Raw genomic sequence first — 21,755 nt, forward strand, 5'->3', positions numbered from 1 at the left:
GTGAGGGGTGGTCTGTGGACATGTCAAACCTTGTGATAACGCCAGTTAGAGGACCGAGAAGGAGGGCAGTACTGTTTCAATGGAACTCCTTGCCCTTCTCGCCCTATCTGGGGTTCTGTTGTTTACAGGTCCATGAGTCCACAACATTTCTCAAGGTGGAAGCCCTCTCCTGGCTTTTCAATCCTGGTGGGCTGTCTAGAATGACCTGGGAGAGGGGAGAAAAATGTATAAAGAGAAGGCACCAGTGGGGCAGAGTGGGGTGGGGCTGTTTTCCTGGAGGGACTGGGAGAAAGGAACATCCAAAAGACAGAGTTCTGTGATCCATTAGCAAAGTCTGCCACAGGCACCGGAGCTGGTAGGATGTATGCGTGTACTCAGCATCCCTGATCTAGATCAACCCGTCCATTTTACAAATGGGGCTGAGCTGTGCAGCAACTTATTAAGGGTTACACTCTCCATCTATTAACTTTCCCAATTCTTGATGGTGTCCAAATTTTCTTGCAAGATCCTCATACCCCTCTGGGACCCCTGCACAATTACTTGCCCAGAGAACTTTAAATATGGAGAGTTCTTAGAAGTGATTAGGCCAGGGGTCAAACTGGCCTGCTAGAAGCCTCAGGATCCTGGTGAGGTGAGTGGGTCTCTGGGGTCTCCACACTGGTTTCCACTTGGCAGCACCACTTTTACCTCTTCTATATATGGAAGAGGGTGGAACCCAGTGGCCTGCAGGCCCAACTGCCAGACATTGTGGGTCCACATTGCTGTAAGGCAACCATCAGTGGAGGCTTTTGATAGGGACTGGGCTCCTCCACTGCTCAAGTGCCCCTTTGCCTGCTTCAAGCAAATAGCAGGGGGTTCCAAGACTTCAAAATGTTTGAAAACCCTGCTCTAGGCCATCCTTGATTTTATAGGTGGGGTTATGAGGTCTGACGGAGGAAGGACTTGCCAAGGCCATGCAGAGAGCAGGGAGGAGAGTTGGAACCAGACCCAGGGCTCCATTGGGAGGAGCTGAACATGTGGGAGCTCCACTCCTGAACGCTGGTTCACTGCTGAAACAGCCCTTTTAAATGGAGGGAGGAAAAACTCTGCTCTTGTGCAGCACACTAAGAGGCTATGGCTTCTGCTCACACAGTTTCTATAACAAGTCCTTGGCCCAGGATCACTGCAGCTGTTCTCTGTAGCCAAAGCAACCTTAAATACAAAAGCACATGCAGCCCTGAAATCGAGCAGCAGTGTTAGTTTCAAGATCCAGATGAACCATTTCCGGCAGTGAAGGCTCCTGGGAATACATCCAAGGGCACCAGGAGTTCTACAGACCCTGGTTTAAGACACGAACTTTAAATACTGGGTCGTCCCCCAACCCCTGCCAATTAAGCTCCCACCTAGTTGGGTTTCCAGGTTGGCAGATCCTGGGAAAAGCCTGGTGCTGACTGGCTGGGCTCCCGATCCGCCTCTCTGGCAATATGCTGCCCAACCTAAGGTGGAGGAGTATAATCTGGGGCCGGCAGGAGGCAGGGAGGGACAGAAAAGAGAGAAGGGTGGAGGAGAGCACAAGGAGAGAGTAGAGGCAGCTGGATGTGCTCTGCAGGCTTAACTAATGGGAAACATGATTCTGCTGCTCCCTGTGGAAACCACGAGTTCCCTTTGGTTCCGATCTGTCGGCTTTCCCAGCCGTCTGCCCAACATCTGGCCTACGTAGGTCAGCACTTCCAACCTCTTTTAGGAATTGCAATACCCTGCAGTTTGTCTCATTTCCCAACACCCCAGAGCAGCATCGCCACCGGAAGTGCTGAAGAGCATGCATTTATCCTTTTAGAGAAAGTACATTGAGTTTATTCCTGGAGAAATGCCACCGAGTGTCACAATGAGACCTAGGAGGCAACCATGCGGTCAGAGCGAGGTATGATCAAGATGAGTGGGGGACCCTTGATAAAATCAGTGTCCGGGAATGAGTGGCCCCGTGCTAGGTGCTTTATGAGAACAGTGTGTAATCCCTAGGAAATGCCTGCCAGAAAGGTGGGGCTTAGAGGCTGGAGAGGAGGCAACCCAGGCCCAGTGCTGTGACATGCCATGGCTGAGGTCATGCAGCTGGGAAACAGGTGACATCAGATTCAATCCTGGCTCCTGAGGCCCCATCTCCTTTTCCTAGCTCCCCAAGGCCAGGCCTCTGTATCCTGGTCCCAGGCCAGACTTTTCTGTCCCCATGTCAGCATCAGCAATCACTAGGCTCAGGCACCATAGCAAGGGGCACAGTGGGGGTGGCTGGCTGCCAAATTTGCTTTTTTTCAATCTTTTCAATTAAGTGAATACTTGGACTAGAGCCCAAATTCAAGTGCTTGCAGTGTTAGTGGCAGATTAGATGCTCCAATTGAGGGCTGTGTTCCGACCGCTTCTGCCCATAGGGCACGCAGCGAATGCTCAGGTGATGGGGAGCTGAGGGTCTCTGACTACACCTGCATGCAGAGCGGTGCCAGGCCAGGAGGTGGGAGAGAAGGGTGCTCTCGAATGTGAAAACTGAATTGTGTCTCTCCTGGGCTTCACTTTAGTTCATTCATTTATTTGTTCATTCATTCATTCAGCAAATACAGACAGAGTGCCTACTGTGTACCAGGTTCCCTGCTAAAGGCTGGGGGATATGGCTGTGAACAAGGAAGACAAGCCCCTGTCCTCCTGGGGCTGTCAGCTTTGTCAGGGAGGACAACAGAGGCACATCATGGGACCTGGGGGGCCTTTTCCTGTTCCAACCTGGCCAGGCTCTTGCCTCCTGGCTCCTGTACATGCCACTGCCTCTGGCAGGAACAGCTCTCCCTCCACCTGCTTAGCAATTCCTTATTTCTCAGGTGTCAGCTTAGAGGTAGCCTTCTTCTGGGAGTCTAACTAGAGACCCCAAGTCTGGGTCTGGCCCCGTTTTCTGTGTCCATACAGTCACTAGGGCTGCCTTCTCTCAGCACACGCTCCTCTGAGTCTGCTGTTCTGTTTGCATGACTGTCACCCTCACTCCCCTGGGAACCCTCAGGGGGCAGGGACCATCCATCTGGTTAAACACAGTCTTCCAATGCCTGGTGACACTGGGCTCTCAGGAAGTGTCTAGTGGAAGATGAGGAGGCAGATGGACAGAGAGGCAGGCAAAAAGCCAAGAGAGGGCCACACAGCTATAAATCAAGGTGACCTCACTCAAGGCTTGCTGTGTATGGAGAGTGACAACGCTCTAGAAATGGCTGAATGAGCAGCTCAATTGCCCAGGGTAGCAGAAACAGAACCGGCTTTGTTACAAAGGAGAATGCAGGCATGGGGCCCAACCATGGAGAGGAGTCTGTGTCTCACCCCAAGGCTTCTGGGAAAAAGCAATGGAGAAAAGAGAACACCACAGAAGCTATTTCAGCTTCATGCAGAAGCATCATCCCATCGCATTCAAGAGTCAAGCCAGCCCAAGGGAATTCTTGGTGGGTGACGGAATTGTTCTGTATCCTGCTGTGGTGGTGGTTACAAGAAATTATGCATGCATAAAAACTCATAGAACGGCTTGCCCAAAAAGGGAATTTTCCTTCACACATGTAAATTAAAAATTACAACTAACAATCACCCTTAACATCATTCAAAAAAAAAAAGATGGGCACTGGCTTTAGAGTACCTGTCAGGCACTGGGCCCTATAGCTTGAAGCTTTTGTGTGACTTTGCAAGTCACTTCATGGTTCTAAGACTTCATTTTCTTATCTGTAATGTGGAGAGAATGACACATTCTCTTTATAGGGCTGGCTAAGGATTAAATGCCCTAATGTACAACAGGTGCTTGGCACACTGCGGACCGCAGGCAGCTGTCAGCACTGTCACTGATAACCCCACTACAGAGATGAGGCACCAGACTCTCTCTTTGAAGGTAAGCTGTGTCACAAGGAAGTCAGCAATGTCGCAGTCTGAACCTGACCAACTGCCCCCTCCTTGGGTGCCCAAACACACAGTGCTGCCCACCCTTTCAGCCCGTCTTTCCCTCACTGCCAGAATCTTACTCAGATGTTGGGAAGTGGGAACCACATCCAGAGCCAGCTGGGCTGGGCAGCTCCGTTCTTCTAGCCTGAGACACGGAATTGGTGGAAACACTCGCTGGTCTGGGTGTGCAGCTCCAGCCCGGGCCTCTGGCCGCCAGCTCACGTCCTCGCACACATCTGGCCCGAAGCGGCACGGGGAACTTTCCAATGGCAAGCAGAGGTGCTGGCAGCTGGAGCCCAGGCTCGGCTGAAACCAACCTGAAGGCTGGCTTTCTAGGAAAGCCTCCGGGGGCAGGCAATTAGGGCTTGTGGAGATCTCTAAGGCTGCCAGGACTCATAGGAGTCCACGGAGATGCAGGAACCAGAGCCAAAGGGAAAACTGGGGCCTCCCCTGTGTTCACAGGGCTGCCCAGAGAGCACTGGGCGGCCAACAAGAGCACTCACTATATACAAGGCATACAAGCAGCAGGGGTAAGCTGTCCCAGCAATGAAAAAGAATCAAAATGGGCCCCACTTACTAGGCTTCTCAGGCACTACACTAAAGTACTTCATTTATGTTATATCATGGGATCTGGAGACTTACAAAGGGTAAGTGGTTACCCAACACCACACGGTCACACATGTGTGACACGGTGGGAAGAGACCAGGATATATGGTCAGATGAATCTCAGTTCACACCTAAAGGCCTGGCACAGCACCTGGCATACAGCAGGTACTCAACAGAGAAGACATTAGCCTTCTCTTATAGGCCACAGGCTCCCTAAGAAGCACTTTTTAGCCACTGTGGGACACAGAGGGGATGTGGGCTAACTCTGCTGGTGGAGCGTGGTGAGGATTTCCAGAGGAAAAAACTCTGGAGGGATGGAACTCAGAGGAAGCAGCTCTGGTCTTGGAGGGATGAATAGGAGTTCTCCAGCTGAAAACCAAAACCTAATGATTACTTGCTAAATCCCCAGCACTCTGCTTTCAGGAGTGAAAAGTGAAGCTTCACCCTATGGAGTGAAGCTTATTATCCATGCCATTTCACAACAGAGAACACCTGAGATTCAGAGAGGTTAGGTGACTGGCCTGAACCACGCACATGGTTAAGGAGGATGCCAGAATTTAAACCCAGGTTTGCTTCACTCCAGAATGTCCATTCCTAACCAAGAAGAGACAAGAGTTGTATGGACCACAGACAACTATGTTCATTCCCCGCTGGCTCCCAAGAACAGCAGAGTTTGAATTCTGCCTCCACCACTTAGAAGCCAGGTGACTTCAAGCAACACCCATCTGTTGTGAGGAGAAAATGAGGCTACATGGGAAGCCAAGCACAGCACTGTTGAGTAGTAGTTGCTCCACAGCGTGTAGATTACATGAGCTCATAAGCCAGTGTGTGGCCCCAACCACACTTGCCACCCCGCACAGTGGTTCTCAGACCAGCACACTTGGGAGTGTTTATTAAAAAACCAGTTTGGCCCTAGCCAGTCCCCTCACACTGCCTGTGTTCAAACCTGGCCCTGTGACTCCCTAGCTGCGTGGGCTGGGCAGGTCCTATCTCAGCCTGGTTCCCCATCTGTAAATGGGCATACTGATAATTGTATTATCTGTCTCTCAGAGCTGTTGTAAATGTAAACAGGATGATGTCTATAAGATGCCTGGTATCACGGTGGCTTTTAACCCTCTTCCATGTAAGCAGAATGAGTTCCTTAGGCCCAAATTAAACCCAGATCATTAGCTAGACCAAGAGAATCTGTCACTGTACAGGACAATTTAGTATGGTTTACCCTAAGAGCATCCCAGGGGTTAGAGAATCCCATCTACACATCCTGGACTAGGCTAAGAATCACAGTTACTTTTATCTTGTTTACTATGTGTCATGTGCTGGGATGACTCCTTCATTTATGATGATGAAGACACTGAGGTTAAACGAGAAGTTAAACGACTCACCCCAAATTGCACAACCAGGAAAGTGGCAAAGCCAGGATCTGCACCCAGGTCTGGCTGCCTCCAATGCCTGTGACCTAACCACTGTGACAAAGTGCTCAGTCTGGTGCCAGCAGGAGGTCACCACAAGGAATCTGATTCTGTTTCAGCTGAAGGATGTCAGTGGCTGCTACCTAGAATCACAGGATCTCGGGACAAAGGGGGCCCAGGCAGCTATGGTTTCATTCAAGGAACACAGGCAGCTCCTGTTCTGGATCAGATTCTGGATTATATGAGGGATTCAGGGCCTGGTGGGAAAGAAGGAGACAAGTCAACAGACAATTAGACCCAAAGTACGGGTGTCACGATGGGGTTGGTCCACTAGGAGCCTCGGTATCAAAGCTGAGTGGCCTGGCTGGGTGATGGGCACAAAAGCCAACTAAGATGGTCTGGGACACTCTTTAAACAACCTCCAGCCTCAGCTTCCTGTCCCACTGGGCTTGGGGACATGAAAGGGGGGAAACGAACTAGATAATAATGTAGAGGGCCTGAGTTTCCAGACCCTGGGGGCAGCCCCATATTAGGGGTGTCAGAAGGGGAACAGAGAGTCCTTCACTAGATCAAGTAGTGGGGGAGAGGGTGACAAAAGTGGGTTCCAAACTTTGCACAGCCGAGGAGCCCCTTTACCATGTGAAATCACATGTGGTTCCTGATGGCCAGTTTCTGTGGGTCCCCATGCCCTGCTGGGCTCCTCGTCTGGCAGACACTATTCCTCCCAGCCTCAGTTTGAGCCCCTATGTGGACTTGTCTGCCAGCTTCTCCTCCTTCATACCCAAGTCTGCGGGACAGGAGAAAAGAGTGCAGGGGAGCAGGGCCCCCTCCTTTGCCCTCCCTCCTGGAGGCTTTCCTGACTCTACCATCCCACACTGTCCTTGCTCTAGAGAGACCTGGATACCACCTAAAAATATAATACAATATAAAACAGAATGTGATTGCCCACAACAGCGGAATGGTCTGGATGTACTTCCCAGGAGGCTGTGGAGGAAAAGAAGGCCCAGGGAGGTGAAGAAACGCATTCAACTTGGTCTTAACTGTCTACGGTGCCACCACAACAGACAATGCTTTGGACATATTTCTTTTCAGGCCCCTTTCCTATACACTGAGAAATTTTTCAAACTCGAGATTGCGCTATATATATTGTTTGTCTTTTCCACTTGTGTTACATGGTGAGCATTTCCCCATTTCCCTAAAAATTCTCACTTTAAAAAGATCCTGAATAGCTCACTGAAAAGCTATACAGTCATTTATTTAATCATGCCCCCAATGGTAAAAATTTAGCCTATTTTCAATATTGCTCTAATTATCAAGTATGTAAATCTCTGAGGAAAACAGCTTTAACTTTTAGAGGGCACATCCTGGGCTAGTCCATTTAAAATATGTTTCTCAACATGTGGTCACTGCAGACCACCTGTGTCATATCATTCAGAGTTGCTTATTAAAAATGCATGTCATTCAAGTAGTGACTCTGTGGCATCTTACTACACTGATGGGCAGTGACTGCAATGGGGTGTGGGGGGGACTTGAAAATATGGGTGAATGTAGTAACCACAATGCTTTTCATGTGAAACCTTTGTTAGAGTGTATATCAATGATACCTTAATTAAAAAATGCATGTCATTAATCAGGTAATGGTGATAGTGATGATTGTAAAGATAATACTAATAGGTAAGTACTTATTCAACACTTTTATGTGCCAGGCACCACTCTCAACACTCTTTGTGAAATAACCTAGAATAGGTACCATTTTACTCTTATTTTACAGATGAAGAAATGGTGGCACAGAGAAGTCACCTATTCAAGGTCACACAGCCAGTAACTGGCAGAGCAAGACCAAATCCATGCCATCCGGCTGCCAAGCCCAAACTCTGAAACTTCATCTCAGAAGTTTTTCATCTTTTTTATGCCATGGGCCCCTTTGGCAATCTGATGGACCCCTTCTTAGAATGATTTAAAATTAACAAATCACACAGGATTCCAAATGAAACTAATTATATGGGATTATAATAAAATGTTTAAAGAAAAACGTAGTGAATATATATAGCCTTTATAAATACAGTATCCAAATCTAGCAGTAGGATGAATAACACTACAATTCTGAAGTATTAAATGATCTATTTACCTGTAGTGGATGATAAACAAGTGATCTATTGGGATCCATGCAACAGCTGTCAAGTGATACGAAAATATTGGAGAATTTCTACTGGTGCCGAGTCACAGGTATTACTACTATCACTGAGGGTCATTGCCTTTATTCGTAATGGAAGACAACACTAAATTACTGTTGGAGGTTAATGAAAATAAAGATGCACTTTTTCCTCTTCCAAGTTCAAGGACTCTCTGAATTCCATGCACATTAAGAATCCCTCTGCTAGTTGGCCTTCCCTGTCCCAGGGCATACCTTTCTGTCCAAGCAAGGAATGGGCCTCAGATCCCTGCCCTGTTCTCACAGCCTCACAACAGTCCCCATCACAGCTCGTATGCTGTGGTGATGTGTTCCAAACAGATGGTGACCTCTTTGAGGACAAAGCCTGCCTGGCCATCTCAGCCTCTCTGGCTTGGGGCCAGGCCTGGCCCAGGGCAGACAATAAACCCACATCTGTGCAATTGACTGGCAGCCAAGGGTGGCCCAAAGCCACAGGCTGCTTGCTGATTCACACCTTGGCTGGGGAGGAGGAAATGGTGACGCCGCTGTGTGGGTTTCTAGCTTTCTTTGCCAGTGCAGTGGACACGAGGTCCATGCAATTCTGCTTAATTAAGCAGAATAGAAAATATTATCCTTATGTGCTGTAAGACAACATTGCCCTTCAAGTCTTGAGGGTGAGTTTATAATACCCTTTTTTAGTCAGCAAGAGGTAGTACAGCCAAGTGTGATCCTGGGCAAATGACTTCACCTTTTGAAGTCTCAGTTTCTGCACCTGTGAAACAGGCTAAAAACAGTACCCAGGTAGCAGACATCTACTGTTTCCACCTTCCCTGGCTCCATGCCCCCTTCTTCCAGCAATAGTGCCCTGAATCCCCTATGACTATCCCTCTTGCAACTTGCAATTTCAATGGGACTATCAATCACCATATAACCCTTGCTGGCCAAAAGATGATGATGTGATCTGACTGGGCCAATCAGATTCTCTTCCTGGAACTGGACTCCTGAGTGGTGGAAAGGACTGAGGGATGGAGCAGTTGTCTGCCTTTGTTGATGCTTGGATGCCCCCTGGAAGCTCCTACTCCCAGAACAGCTCCAGCTGGCCAGGTCCTTTCTGTGACTGGTGCTGAGCCTTCCCCTTGATTCTGCCAGAGCTATTTTTCCAACACATTCCCTATGGCTTAAAGTTAGCTTTCTTTTCTGTCACTAGCAACCCCAGAATCCTGATGAATACTACTTGTCTCTCAGAGCTGCTGAACAGATTCAGTGACATAAAGCTTGAAAAGTCTTGAGCATATAATAAGCATTCGGATAAATGACAGCTATTCTGCAATAATAATAATAGTAATAATAATGAAAAATTATTATTAAACCCTGAGAACAAAACAAGTCTGGAGTTATTTAACCCCCTCCCTAATTTCAGAATTCCTACTGATTTTCATAGTTCTCTCGAATATTTCCCACCCTCCCTCCTTTGTCCTCTTTTAACGTCATCTGCATCATCTATACACAGCCTTCCTTGTGAACAGGTGCTCTTCTCCCTCCAGCTTCCTGGGTTTGTCTGTGCTCTGCTCCCTACATTATCCTGTGAAAGGCTTTCCTACCCATCCATCAAGCCAGGGGAAGGCCCGAGTGCCAGCTGCTACCAACCACCCCAGTGACTTCCATCTTGGACATGGTTGGTCCTGAGTTCTGGCCCCTGCCCAGGCATACTGGGACCATGGCATTCTTGGGTGGTGGGGTGGCGTCCATGCTTTCTATTATTTTGTGGTTCTTAGCCCAGTAAGGAGCCCCCACTACCTGTCAAGCAACACCTCCATCACTCAGATCTCTCCTGCTTTTATCAAACACGCCACATGCCAGGTTTCTACTTCCTTGCCCTCCCGTTCTCTCTGCCTGAAATACCTTTAACCTTTCCCACTTGGCAACATCCCTCCTGTGCCTTGTGATCAGCCTTGGGTCACCTCTACTGTGCTACCTTCTCCAAATCCAACTTCCCAAGAACCCAGTGGCACAGGCCTCTGCTCATTCCCCAAGTTTCAGATTAGCTCTGAAATATCCTATCTGTCTCTCTCAGGACACTGACCTCCTTGAGGTCTGAATCCGTGTTTGCATATTTGTTTATCATCCCTCTACTTAACAAGTGCCTGGGCCCTGGAGGGACTTATATTTATTACGTGATTCTCAAGCAACATTATCAATATTACAAAGTATGAAGGTTGTGTTATTTTTTTGAAAGTGGTAGTTCTGGCAACATTGCCAGATAAAGTACAGGATGTGCAGTATAATCTGAATTTCAAATAAATAATGAATAATTATTTAGTGTAAGTAAGTCCCAAATAATGCATATTTATCTGGAATTCAAATTTAACTGTATCTTGTATTTTCAGTTGGTAAATCTGGCAACCCTAAGCCCCAGGATGGCCTGAGACAGGCCTGAAGAAGCCGGCGGCAGAGTTCTGCCACATGTTCATGGTAGATGCTCTAGTCCCATCTCCTGTCATAGCTTGAAAAAGGCCTTGGGCTTGGGCTCACTGCCCACCTGCAGGTTTGCAGCTGGGCCAGCAAGTATGGGGAGAGAACACCTTGCAGTTTGGAGAATGGGGCAGAGGAATGATTAGTCTGTGACAAAGTTTGGGCTGTGGTCTCCCAGCAGAGTCCCAGAAGAGTGAGTCTCACCAGCCCCTGCCCATGGGCTTACTTGGGGACACACTGAGCCTCCTGAGTCCATCACATCAGCCAGTTCCCATGCTATGCCAGGGGACCAGCTCCACCGGGGTCTGGCCTGACCCTACGGGTAAGGGCTCTGGTAAAGGGACCACAGGGCCCCAGTTTCTGGGCATTACCCGAGGCCAAGAGGCCCCAAGGGCAGCAGTCCCAGCAGCACCCCTCCTCAGGTGTCCTGCACAAAGGCTCATTTCATTTCCCCACCAAAGGCACCCATTTCCTAGAGAAGGCTCAGGGCCAAAAGTGAGTGAAAGACAGAACCAGGCTGCAACCCAGTCTCTGAGTGCAGGAGTCAGGCTTGCAACCCTCCCACCACATGACCTTCTTAATAAGCTTCATCCTCTCTCCTTTGGCCAAGGGTGGGCTCACAAGCCACCACTTGCATCCACAAGGACGCTCAGTCCGCGGCTCCCTTTCCCACAGCTGCAGTGACCTGCAGCTGGCCTTCATCTCTGAGGCGAAGGAGAAAACTGAGTCATGCAAAACAAGACTGTTCCCCAACACACCTCTTTCTCCAAGGAAAAAGCATGCACAATTTGCAATCAGGATATGAGTGTCCTGGATGACAAGTACAACGAGTGATCAGTTCCCCGAGTTCTCTTCGGCAGTGTGATAGCCATGCCATGTGCTGCCTGCTGTGCACCTCGGGGTGGGTGACCACTGATGTGAGAAACGCCCGGGGGAGTGGGGTGCAGGGCACACCTCTCACCTGGATGACCTGTCTGGTGCCCCTGTGACCTCAGAGTGCTGACCAGAGAACTCAGGCCTGCAGTTCTTTCCAAACCTGCTCGGCAGCATGCGCCCTGCAAGGAGTACCTGGACCCACGGAGCGGGAGCATTTGAACTAGAAAAGCATCTGCTCGGGCCCTCCCCTGATGTATTTTAAACTCATCTCTTTCTGCTTCTTGGGCTCGCTTACTGGAAAGCCACATCCAGAGACCTCCCTCTGCGGCAGGAGCAGGGAAGAGTGTACGAGGCTGGCGCCCACCTCGGGAGGACAGGCTCCCCGAGGGGTTGGAGCAACCCATCACTTCAGGACGAGACAGGGCGGCAGGATGTGGGAACCTGGCTGGGGCCGCCACAGCCTGGCACTGCTTCTTTTTTTAAAATGAACATTCACTGGTTTTGTTTTTTTATAATTTTTACTAAAAACAGGAATGTGTGCTCACTGTAGAACATTCGGAAAACAGAAAAAAGCAGAGACGAGGGGAAAAAAAGTGACAGTTTTTCAGCTGTATTTCTGTGCTTAGAGACACATATTTTCATCCTTGATTTGTATTCAGGTGGGAATCAGCCTGAGCATGCTGTGTGCAACCAGCTTTTACTATTTACTATTCCCATGACAGAAGGTGGAATACATTTTTACCATCTTGATGATATTCTAGCATGTGGATATAGTACACATTTTATTTATCTTGTCTCTACTGATGGGCCTTTAAGTGGTTACCAACTTTTTACTATCATAAATGATACTACATTTGCACACTCCTAGTATAGCTCATAGTCACTGAGGCCTTATTATATATTAGGCCCACTAAATCCTCACATCAGCCCTATGAAATTGGAACTGTTATTATTTCCATTTTACAGATAGAGGCAGAGAGGGTAATTTGTCTGAGGTCACACTGTGGTAGAGCAGGGATTTGAACCCAGGTTGTCAGGTGTACTTTCTCTGCTGATCGGAAACATGGAATGGCACAGATTCAAAATCTGAATTCAAGTGACACTTAAGTAATCTGAAGATATAACAGCCTCACACTGTCTGATCTTGAGTTAACGGCAGGAGCCCAGAGCGTAAGACAAGCATGCTGGGACATGTATCTCCTGCTGAGGATGACGCCTCAGGTGAGGTGAGGGGCCCGGCCCCTTGCAACCACGGGTCTGAAGGATTAAGACGGCATAGTGTGGCTGATAAGGTCCACTGTTTTTCAATCACAAGAAAACAACAGCCATTAAAAAAAATCTACCCAAGGAGACTTAATATCTACTTAATGCACTATCTCTGTGAGACACAGGGCTCACAACAAGAACCCACCTGTTGAGTAGGTAGGAAGGCTCAGCCTCACTCACAGGCCCATCTAAGCAGCAGCATGGTGTTCAGCCTGGGGCTGGCACCCCATAAATGCCTCTTTAATGAAGGGGTACGGAAAACATGTAGTATGGCCGCAGGCAGTGGGAAATAGGCAGAGATTGGATCACAAGTATTATTAAGATTATTTTTCACAGCTACTACCATTAACTGAGTGCCTTTTATAAAGAAGTGCATCAGGCTCAGTTTTGTGTAGTACAAGTCAATCTTCACAATTGCCCTATACTTGCAGGTGAGTACTATTACCACCCCCAATTTATAGATCCCCTCCAACACCCGTAGCTCATTTGCAAGGTCACCCAGCTCAGGAGTGCTTGAAGAAGACTCAAAGGTCTTTTCTGCATGAAGGTGAGGGCAGGCCCTTTAAAAATGTGCTAGTAGCTGGTGTTTATCCCTTTGGCAGCAGGGTTGGGATACAGATTGAGTGTATTAATTTTCAAAAAAGCACATAATAGTTTTAGAAGGACGACACTGCACTCATTTTACAGATGCAAAAACTAGCTGGAGGTTGAGTGCATCACCCAAGGCTACACAGAACTTGAACCCAGATATGTTTATCTCTAATGCCCAAGTTCTATCCTCTCAAGTTTGCTGCCCTGCCCTGCTCTGCTTGTTTCTGCAAAAGGGAGTGCCAGGGATGGCTGCAGGGCGGCAACTGGGGGCTGGAAAACAGAACGTAGCTGATTCAGGCAGCAGATTCACCATCCATTCCAGACCACCAAGGTCACTCGCCAGAGGCCTCCTATAGACTGAAATGAGAATGCTGGGAGCACCTAATAAGGGCATGATCTACACTGCAAAACTCAGGGGCTCAGAAAAGTCTGACAAACAGAGGAGAGCGGTTTCCAGGCTCGTGGCACAGGGTCTGCCAACCCATCACGGCAGGGGCACAATCAACTGAGAGCTTCTCTGAAGTGGGAAAGACTAAGGGCTGGTGGCAATTTGTGCTTCAACACTCCAGGCTGAGGGACCAGGGAGATGAGGGAAGGGCCAGGATGGAGAAACTGGGGTCCAGAAACAACTGACCCACCTGAGGTCACTTGGCTCAGAGGTGGGATCACAGAGCTGCTGCTTCTCCCAGACACACAGGCATCTGGTTCAGTCCCCACACTGCCAACTCCTTGCTGTGCAACCTCAGCCATGTGCCTCCACCTCTCTGAGCCTCCAGTCTCAGGAGAAAATGGGAACACTAATGTAACTATCTGAAGGATTAGGATCCTGAATGTAGAAATAAACCATACAACTTAACAGATGACAACCCAATGTACTGAAAAAGATACAGAGGATAAAACTCACAACTCACAGAAGAGGAAACTCAAAGGCCAATAAAGGTGTGAAAAGATGCTCAATTGCACTAGAAAGCAGGGAGATGCAAACACACACACACACCACAAGATAATACTCTGCACCCACCAGGCTGGCAAAAACAAAAAGTCTGACAATTTGGAGAGGCTACACAGCAACAGGGCCAACAGACACTGCTCCTGGGGATGTAAACATAAAGGTAAACATGTACAAACATCATGACTAGCAATCCCACCTTAGGTATATTGCAAGGAAGCAGCTACACGAAAATGAATATCCTAAAAATCCCAACGGGAGCTCAAATAAATAGGGGCATAGTCACAAACGGAATACAAAACAGCTGTTAAAATGAACTGGAGCTCTTTCAGCTTGCACCTAGTTAGAGGCGACATGGCGAAACGCACCAAGAAGGTCGGAATCGTCGGTAAATACAGGACCTGTTATGGTGCCTCCCTCAGGAAAATGGTGAAGAAAATCGAAATAAGCCAGCACGCCAAGTACACTTGCTCCTTTTGTGGCAAAACCAAAATGAAGAGACGAGCTGTGGGGATCTGGCACTGTGGTTCCTGCATGAAAACAGTAGCTGGTGGTGCCTGGACCTACAACACCACTTCTGCTGTCACAGTGAAGTCGGCCGTCAGAAGACTGAAGGAATTGAAAGGCCGGTAGAAGCACCACCTTTTGAAGCATTGCTAGACAACAATGAATGGGTTAATTTATGTAACAACAACAACAAAAAATGAACTGGACATGTTTCAACACAGATCTCAAAGGGGCAATGTTTTTATAGAGTTTTAAAATATTCACTACAAGATTTTGGGGAGTGTTAAAAAGGTAAAAACATTAAAAGGTGTTTGGGGCTGGGGTGGGAGTGGGCTTGATTATGCACAGGTGCAAAGGGTCCTTTTGGGGGTGATAGACATGTTAAAAATGTTATAGATTGTGATGGGTGCACAGCTTTGGAAATTTATGAAAATAGTCAGCAAACTGTATGCTTACAATGGATGAATTTTATGAAATGTAAATTATACCTCAATAAAACTCTTAAAGACAACTCCTACCTAATAGATCTATAGTCCATTTTTTTTTTAAAGTACTGGGAATACCAAATGCAGGATATTGGTTTTAGTCTTGTAGGGGGGAGTGTTGGGGAGGATCACAGGGGCTGTGTCTTTGATGCTTAGTTTCTTAAGAAATAAAAATGATCTAAAACAAGTATGGTGAAATGTAAAGACATGATAGAGCTGGATACGATAGATATTTATTTTATTCTCTGTATCTGTTTATTTGAAATAGTGTATAAATATAATGAAAAGTACCTATTTTAAAGGTTGTTGTGATGACTAAAAACACAAGAGAGCTTAATCCAGGCCCTGGCCCAGAAGAACTAATCAAATTGCAGCTATTAACGATCATTGCTGCTGAAACTACTATTCCCACGTTGCTCCTCTTAACATGTAACGATCTCAAGACAGAGCAAGCCAGCATCTTCTGGCCCCTGCTGTTGGAGACACTTTCCTAAACCCAGGGCTTCTGTAAATCCTTCTCCAGTGCAGGAAATGGGACGATCCAAATAAAACCCAGAAAACCTCCAGGAAGCACCTCCTCCTCTCCTCAAGTCAGATGATAACCTAGCCAGGGAGGGTATGCTCCGGTGTCAGACTTCAAAGCCCCCTTTCCATTCACTCAGAAAGTCCTGGGCTCTAGGGCAGGAGAGGTGCTGGTACAGGGAGACAGCGGCCCCCAAAGTCTTCATCTCCCTGCTCCTGACAGAGGGTGCTGGCTCCTGGGAGCCCCTCCAAATAATTAATATTGTTGATATTATCGTCAAAAATGATCCCTCTGCTCATAGGTGAAGGAGGGAAGGGCCTTCCTCTCATTATGGAGAAGATGCCATTTCAGGGAGAACAGGTGGCCCAGCCCTGATGGGCAGCCTGGAGCTCCAGATGCATTCTCCAGTGACATGTACAGCACCTGTGACCTGTTCCCTTCAAAGAAACTGAGTGAGGAGCAATTGGTGGCCAAGGGAACTGCAAATGGGGAGCGGGGTGAAGGGGAATTAAGGGTCCTGGTAACCAGAAATCTCTATAGCCCACTTACATATTCTAATGCAGTGGTTGGGTTGCCGGTGGTGGGGTGGGGTAGGGGGGTAGTGATGTGTGCAGTTTTGCACCCCAGGGGGACATCTCTGGAGAAATTTTTGGTTGTCACAACTGGGGAAGGGGATGCTACTGGCATCTTGTGCAAAGAAGGCAGAGTTGCTCCTAAATATCTACAAGGCACTGACAACAAAGAATGTTCTGGCCCCAAATGTCAACAGTGTTGAGGTTGAGAAAGTCTGCCCTAGAGAGAAGAAGCAGTGTTTACAACTTGCAGATTATAGAAGCTGGAGCTCAGAGAGGTACCTGCCCAAGGTCACACAGCAGGAAGCAGCAAAGCCCAGGACTGTCCAACTTCCTTGCTCATGCTACCTCTCCAGGGTGGCTGGGCCAGACTCAAAAGGGAAGATGCTAAATGAGATGAAAGTCCAAGCCCATGTAAAAAGCTGCTTCCATGCCCTTTCCTTCCAGAATATGGGTGGGACAGGAGTGGGGGCTGTTGGCAGTTTCTGATGGGTTCAGACCCTCCATCGTTATGGCACTAAGTCTGCCTCGTTCCTGTGGACGACTCAGGCTTCAAGACTGAGTTCAACCCATTGCCCCTTTTTATCTGATGAACCCAAAAGTCTGGATGGAAGGGAGGGGGGGCCCCCTTGAATCACAGGAATGACTAAACTCCATGTAGAAAAACAAGTTCTTGGTGAAATCCCTCCCCATGATATTCTGGCAATAAGAGTGACATGGACACCACAGGGCAAGGAGGCAGGCATCTAACGGTTATGGAATGCCAACCCTGCCAGTCACGTGGTCCCTTCCCCTAGGAAGTGGGCACCATTACCCTCAGCTTACAGATGAGAAAACTGAGGCTTAGAGAGACCACATAGCTAACAAACTGTGAAGTCAAGATGTGAACCCCAATCCACAGTTTAACACTTAGAAACTCATCTCAAGGGGCCCCTAAAACATTGAAAGCTTAGAAAGAGGCCCTCAAAGTTGCAGAACCTTTAAAAACCTGGCAAGGAGGGATGTGACTAGAGAATGAAAAGCCTTAGGGTGATCACAAACAATGGCAGCTGTCCTGGCTTCCAAGAGGACTTTTTAAGGAAACTATGAGAGTATGGGATCTGGGAAGTCGTGCGGCCTGCTGGAACACCGCACTTGGATTTGTAGTTCTGCTCTGCTTCTGACTGTGACCTCTGACACAGGTCTTCACCTTTCTGAGCCTTAGTTTCCTCCTCTGTCAAATGGACTTAAGAACCTCTGCTGGATACAGGTATGAAAGGAGAGGAGAGCAGACAGTGATGGCCGGTGATGCCCAGTTCTTAGTGGCTGTATCTTTTCTGGTTTTGCCAGCTTATTACTCTGGTAGCAGGCAGCACGGAGGATTTCAGACCTCCTCCTATTGCCATGTTGGTGAAAGCTATCTTCATACCAAAGAGGCAACTCAGTTACACTCAACAGGCTCAAACAAGAAACCAAGATTTGACAGCATTTGAAACAGTTAATGAAAAAAAGAAAGAAAAAGACAATTTAGCTCTGCTCTGGAATCAAGGGAAACTTCACTCTATTTAAAGATGCCACAGGTCCAGGAAATAGCTTCCCACTGCCTGGCTAAGGGTTGAATAACTGGCTGTCCAGCCAATAACAATACAGACTCACAGAGCACACCCTTTCTCATAGAGTGCAGAGTGGAATCTGGCTATCTCCTTTCAGAATTTTATAGGCTATTCATGGAGAGCATGTAGATCTGCTTTGTAAGAATGAGCCTCTTAAGAAAATAGATCGAAAGATGACTTGCAGGGAGGCCAAGAAGTTGGATTTAGCCAGCCAACGCCCATTGCTATTCATTGTTCTACACTTCTTTGTTAGGATTTTTTCCCTCCCTCTTGTTCTTTTTTCCTTCCTGGTTAACTTCTCTGCAGCTAGGCGCTGCCACTGCCCCCTTCTCTCCACCAGAGACACCAGAAACCCCCTTCTGTCCAGCAGAAACCCCCTTCTGTCCCCAAGGCCTCACCTGGACCCAGCACCCCACAGTCCCATTATCCCTCCACCCAAAACCTCCGAGGTGGTCCCAGGACCCCTTGAGCCCACAGATTCAGTTGTGGAATCTATTTTCTAGTTGGAGGGTCACCGTCTGCCCCAGCGCACCTTCCAGAGGCACGGAAGGCCTAACTGGCTCCGGAAAGGAGCAGCAGCAGCCTCTTTCAGCCTCAGCCTTCCCGTCTGCAAAATGACCCTACTGACACATTTTCTCAGTCCTCAACAGCTCTAAACAAGTTGCCCATTTCACAGAGGAGCGTACCAAAGAAAACTTCCGTACATTTTAGAACAGAAGTTATTAGAAAGAGGGGGCAGGGACTGTGGTTTTTAACCTTTTCACAATACAGGCACTCAAAGGATCCATTCTCAAAGAGCTTCTGTATCGCCCAGGCTGCCTCGCTCAAACGGACGGAGCCAAACTTGTGGTCCGTAGAGCGGCTACCTGTGGCTGGGCACTGCGGGTCTGAGTACCTCCGGACAGGGAGGGGCAGGGCGGGCGGCCTGCGAACAGGCGCTTCTCTCTCCCCCACATCGGTTGGGGCCAGACTTTTCCAGGGAGGGTCAGGACGGCAGTGGGGGGCGGGAAGAGATGGGAAGGGGAAGGGGAGCGGCAGAGAAGCGAGTCGGCACGGGGCGGGAGGACTGGGTGGGAGCGGAGACCAGGCTGGGGGAAGCGGGGGGAGGGGCTGGGGGAGACCCGGGCAGCGCGGCCGCAGGGCCGAGGGGAGAGGCGCGGAGGGTGGGGAGAAAGAGCTGGAGGCAGAAGTTTTCAGAGCCGGGGGGCTCCCGGTCGCGCAGGCCGGGCACGGGTAGAGGGGGCGTGGGGGCCGCGCGGCACTCACATAATGCTTGTTGGGCACCCGCCGCTTCTGCACGTCCAGCACCTTCACCTCCACGATGCTGCGCCGCGGCGGCATGGCCGCTCCTCCGCGGGGCCGAGCGTGGGCGCGGGGTCTCGGGGTGCGGGGTGCGCGCGGCCGCGGGCTGGGAGCCGGGGGCCGAGCGCGATCCGGAGCCCGGGCTGAGCACGAGCCGCCGCCGCCGCCGCCCTTCGCCCAGCGCGCCCCTCGGCCCGGCCCGGCGCCGCCGCCCGCCCCCGGCCCGCCCCTCGCACCGCCGGCCCTCCCCCCTTAAAGGGCCCGGCCCCACTCCCGCCCCCGGTGCGCGGACCCGGCGGGCCCACGTCCGGCGTCCGCCCGGCCTTTGTCCCGGCGCCGAGCCACCATGGCCAGGGGAGGGGACGGGCGCACGTCCTGCATTCGCTGCTTGACTGGTCGGTTCATTGCCGCACGCACTCAATCAGGGAGACGCGGTGCAGCGCCAGATTTGAGGCCTGGACTCCGGTGTTCAAATTCTGGCTCTGTCGCTTATAGACGCTGTGACCTTGAGCGAGGTGCTTAACCTCTCCAGGCTCAGTTCCTTCATCCATAAAATGGGCCTGGTACTACTGCCTACCAACCAGGCTTGTCCTCACGATTAAGTTCACGTGAAGCCATTGGCAATGTCTGGGCATTATAAATGTTGGCAATTGTAAACCCAGCCTTAAGCCGCTCTAAGCCCGGCATTCAGGGAGGAACAAGAGGCCAGCAGCTTCTTCTAGGCTTACAGTCAGAGATGAGGAGAGAGAGGGAGAGAAAAACCCAACAAATGTCAGTGCAATATAACTGCAGCTGCAGCAGCGAAACAGGGTAATAGGGTGGTGAATACACTTGAAGGGCTGAGGGGTGAATGGCTGCTTGTTAGCATGGTCATGGATTCCCAAATGTGAACTTGCCAGGCCCAGTGCCTCATGTTTTCAAAAGTGTTCTCTTTGAATCCTTAGGACAATTCTGGAGGGAAAAGGTGGTTGACCCATATTATGGAGGAGGCGACTGAGAGCAGCCAGACCCACAGAACTGGTGGAGGAAGCCCATCACCATCTGGCCCTAGGCATCTTTCACATCTTGAAGCTAAGGGTGGCTGGGACTGCTCCACATTTCTTCATTTAGTGCCTCCTATCCCTGGGTTGGCCCTGAGTCATTTTCAGGAGATCTTGGCTGAATAAACGGCTCAATTAATGTACATACATATCAGTGCATGGCTAAGAGATTTAGCCCCTGGCCAAAGCTCTCACACCACTAAGCAGGGGCTCTTTCCAACAAAACACATAGCTCCCCTCCAGGCCTGAAAGAGGCTCCTTCCTACCCTGGGTTCAAGATCAGCCTTTGAAAGAACCTGGAGTCATCCAGGGGAGGACGTTTTTTAGCAGCTGTGGCCAGGCCACCGGATAGTTTGGTGCTGATTCACTTTGGATCTGCCCCTGCATTTGCCCCTCCACCTTCCTTGCCAGGTTTTACCACCCTGCTCTGGCCCTGGAGGCTGGCTTGTGTGGATTTCCCTAATGGGCTCCCTGTCCTCTGGCTTCCTGTCGGGCTTGGCTAGTGGGAGGCCAGGGCCGGAGAATAGAGAGGTCTGAGCTCCCTTCCTACAGGGGTGTCGTTACCAAAGGCGGCCTATTCATCCCTGTGAAGGGTTCCTAGAACCACTTTTCTGGCTAAGGGTGATACCAGCCCTGGCATTGCAAAGTCCCAGTTACTGTAGCATTCCCTTCTGGCTCCCCATGCTCTGCACACACCTTTGTAAGTGGACTCTTTAGTAAACTTTCCTTGGTGACCTAGTGTGAGGATGGCATCTGTTTTGTGCTAGGACCCTCGCTGATATAATTCCTGTAAAGCCCATTCTTCTGAAGAACAACTGCAAGTCAAAGGACTTGGAAATGGCCAGTACGTTGAAGGCCTGGCTTTTCTGTGCCTTTTACCTCATCCTCTGCATGAGCCAAGCCTTCCTAATAAGGCAGAACCACAGAAGGCAGACGCTGGAGGAAATCTGTGAATCAGCCAGCTTCCCTGGTTTTCCCAGAAAGGCCATGAGACCTTCCCCCAGTCACATACTGAACGGCACAGCCAGGTCCTAAGCCCTCCTGAGCATGTTCACCTTTTCTGCTGTGGCAGGCCTGGCCTGGGAAGACAAACTTCCTTCCCCACCTGCCCATAGCAGAAGATGCAATACCTGCATCTATTCATACCTTTCCTTTTAAAAAAAAAATTGTGGTAAAATATACATAACATAAAATTTACCACCTTAACCATTTTTAAGTGCACAGTCCAGTGTCAGTGAGTACATGCACACTGTGATGATGATCTCCAGAACACTTCCTCTTCCCAAACTGAAACTGTTTCCACTAACACTGACTCTACACTCCCACCCCCACCCCGGCAACCACCACTTACCAAGTGTGCGACCTTGGATGAATCACCTGACCTCTCTGTATCCACATCTGCCCATCTGTCGGTTGGAATAAGACTAGCCACTGATCTCATGGGATTGTTCTGAGGTCCAAATGAGATAATACATGTAAAGCTCAT

General features: G+C 49.3%; 2 protein-coding genes across 2 annotated transcripts in view; one reads left to right on the forward strand and one right to left on the reverse strand.

Annotated features, from left to right (window-relative positions):
* SH3PXD2B (SH3 and PX domains 2B) overlaps positions 1 to 19,448 on the reverse strand; it is a 101,810-nt gene extending 82,362 nt beyond the window's left edge. The window contains exon 1 of the mRNA XM_057491795.1: positions 19,194 to 19,448. Within this exon, the coding sequence (XP_057347778.1) occupies positions 19,194 to 19,268 (75 nt within the window). The 5' untranslated portion in view covers positions 19,269 to 19,448. The remainder of the gene's footprint in view (positions 1 to 19,193) is intronic.
* On the forward strand, positions 14,554 to 14,952 carry LOC118911964 (60S ribosomal protein L37a-like). The gene has a single exon (XM_036884684.2). It carries the CDS (start codon positions 14,561 to 14,563, stop codon positions 14,879 to 14,881), a length of 321 nt encoding a protein of 106 aa, XP_036740579.2. The 5' UTR covers positions 14,554 to 14,560; the 3' UTR covers positions 14,882 to 14,952.
* Positions 19,449 to 21,755: the final 2,307 nt, after the last annotated feature.

The sequence above is a fragment of the Manis pentadactyla genome, chromosome 2, assembly GCF_030020395.1.
Source record: "Manis pentadactyla isolate mManPen7 chromosome 2, mManPen7.hap1, whole genome shotgun sequence".
Classification (NCBI taxonomy): domain Eukaryota; kingdom Metazoa; phylum Chordata; class Mammalia; order Pholidota; family Manidae; genus Manis; species Manis pentadactyla.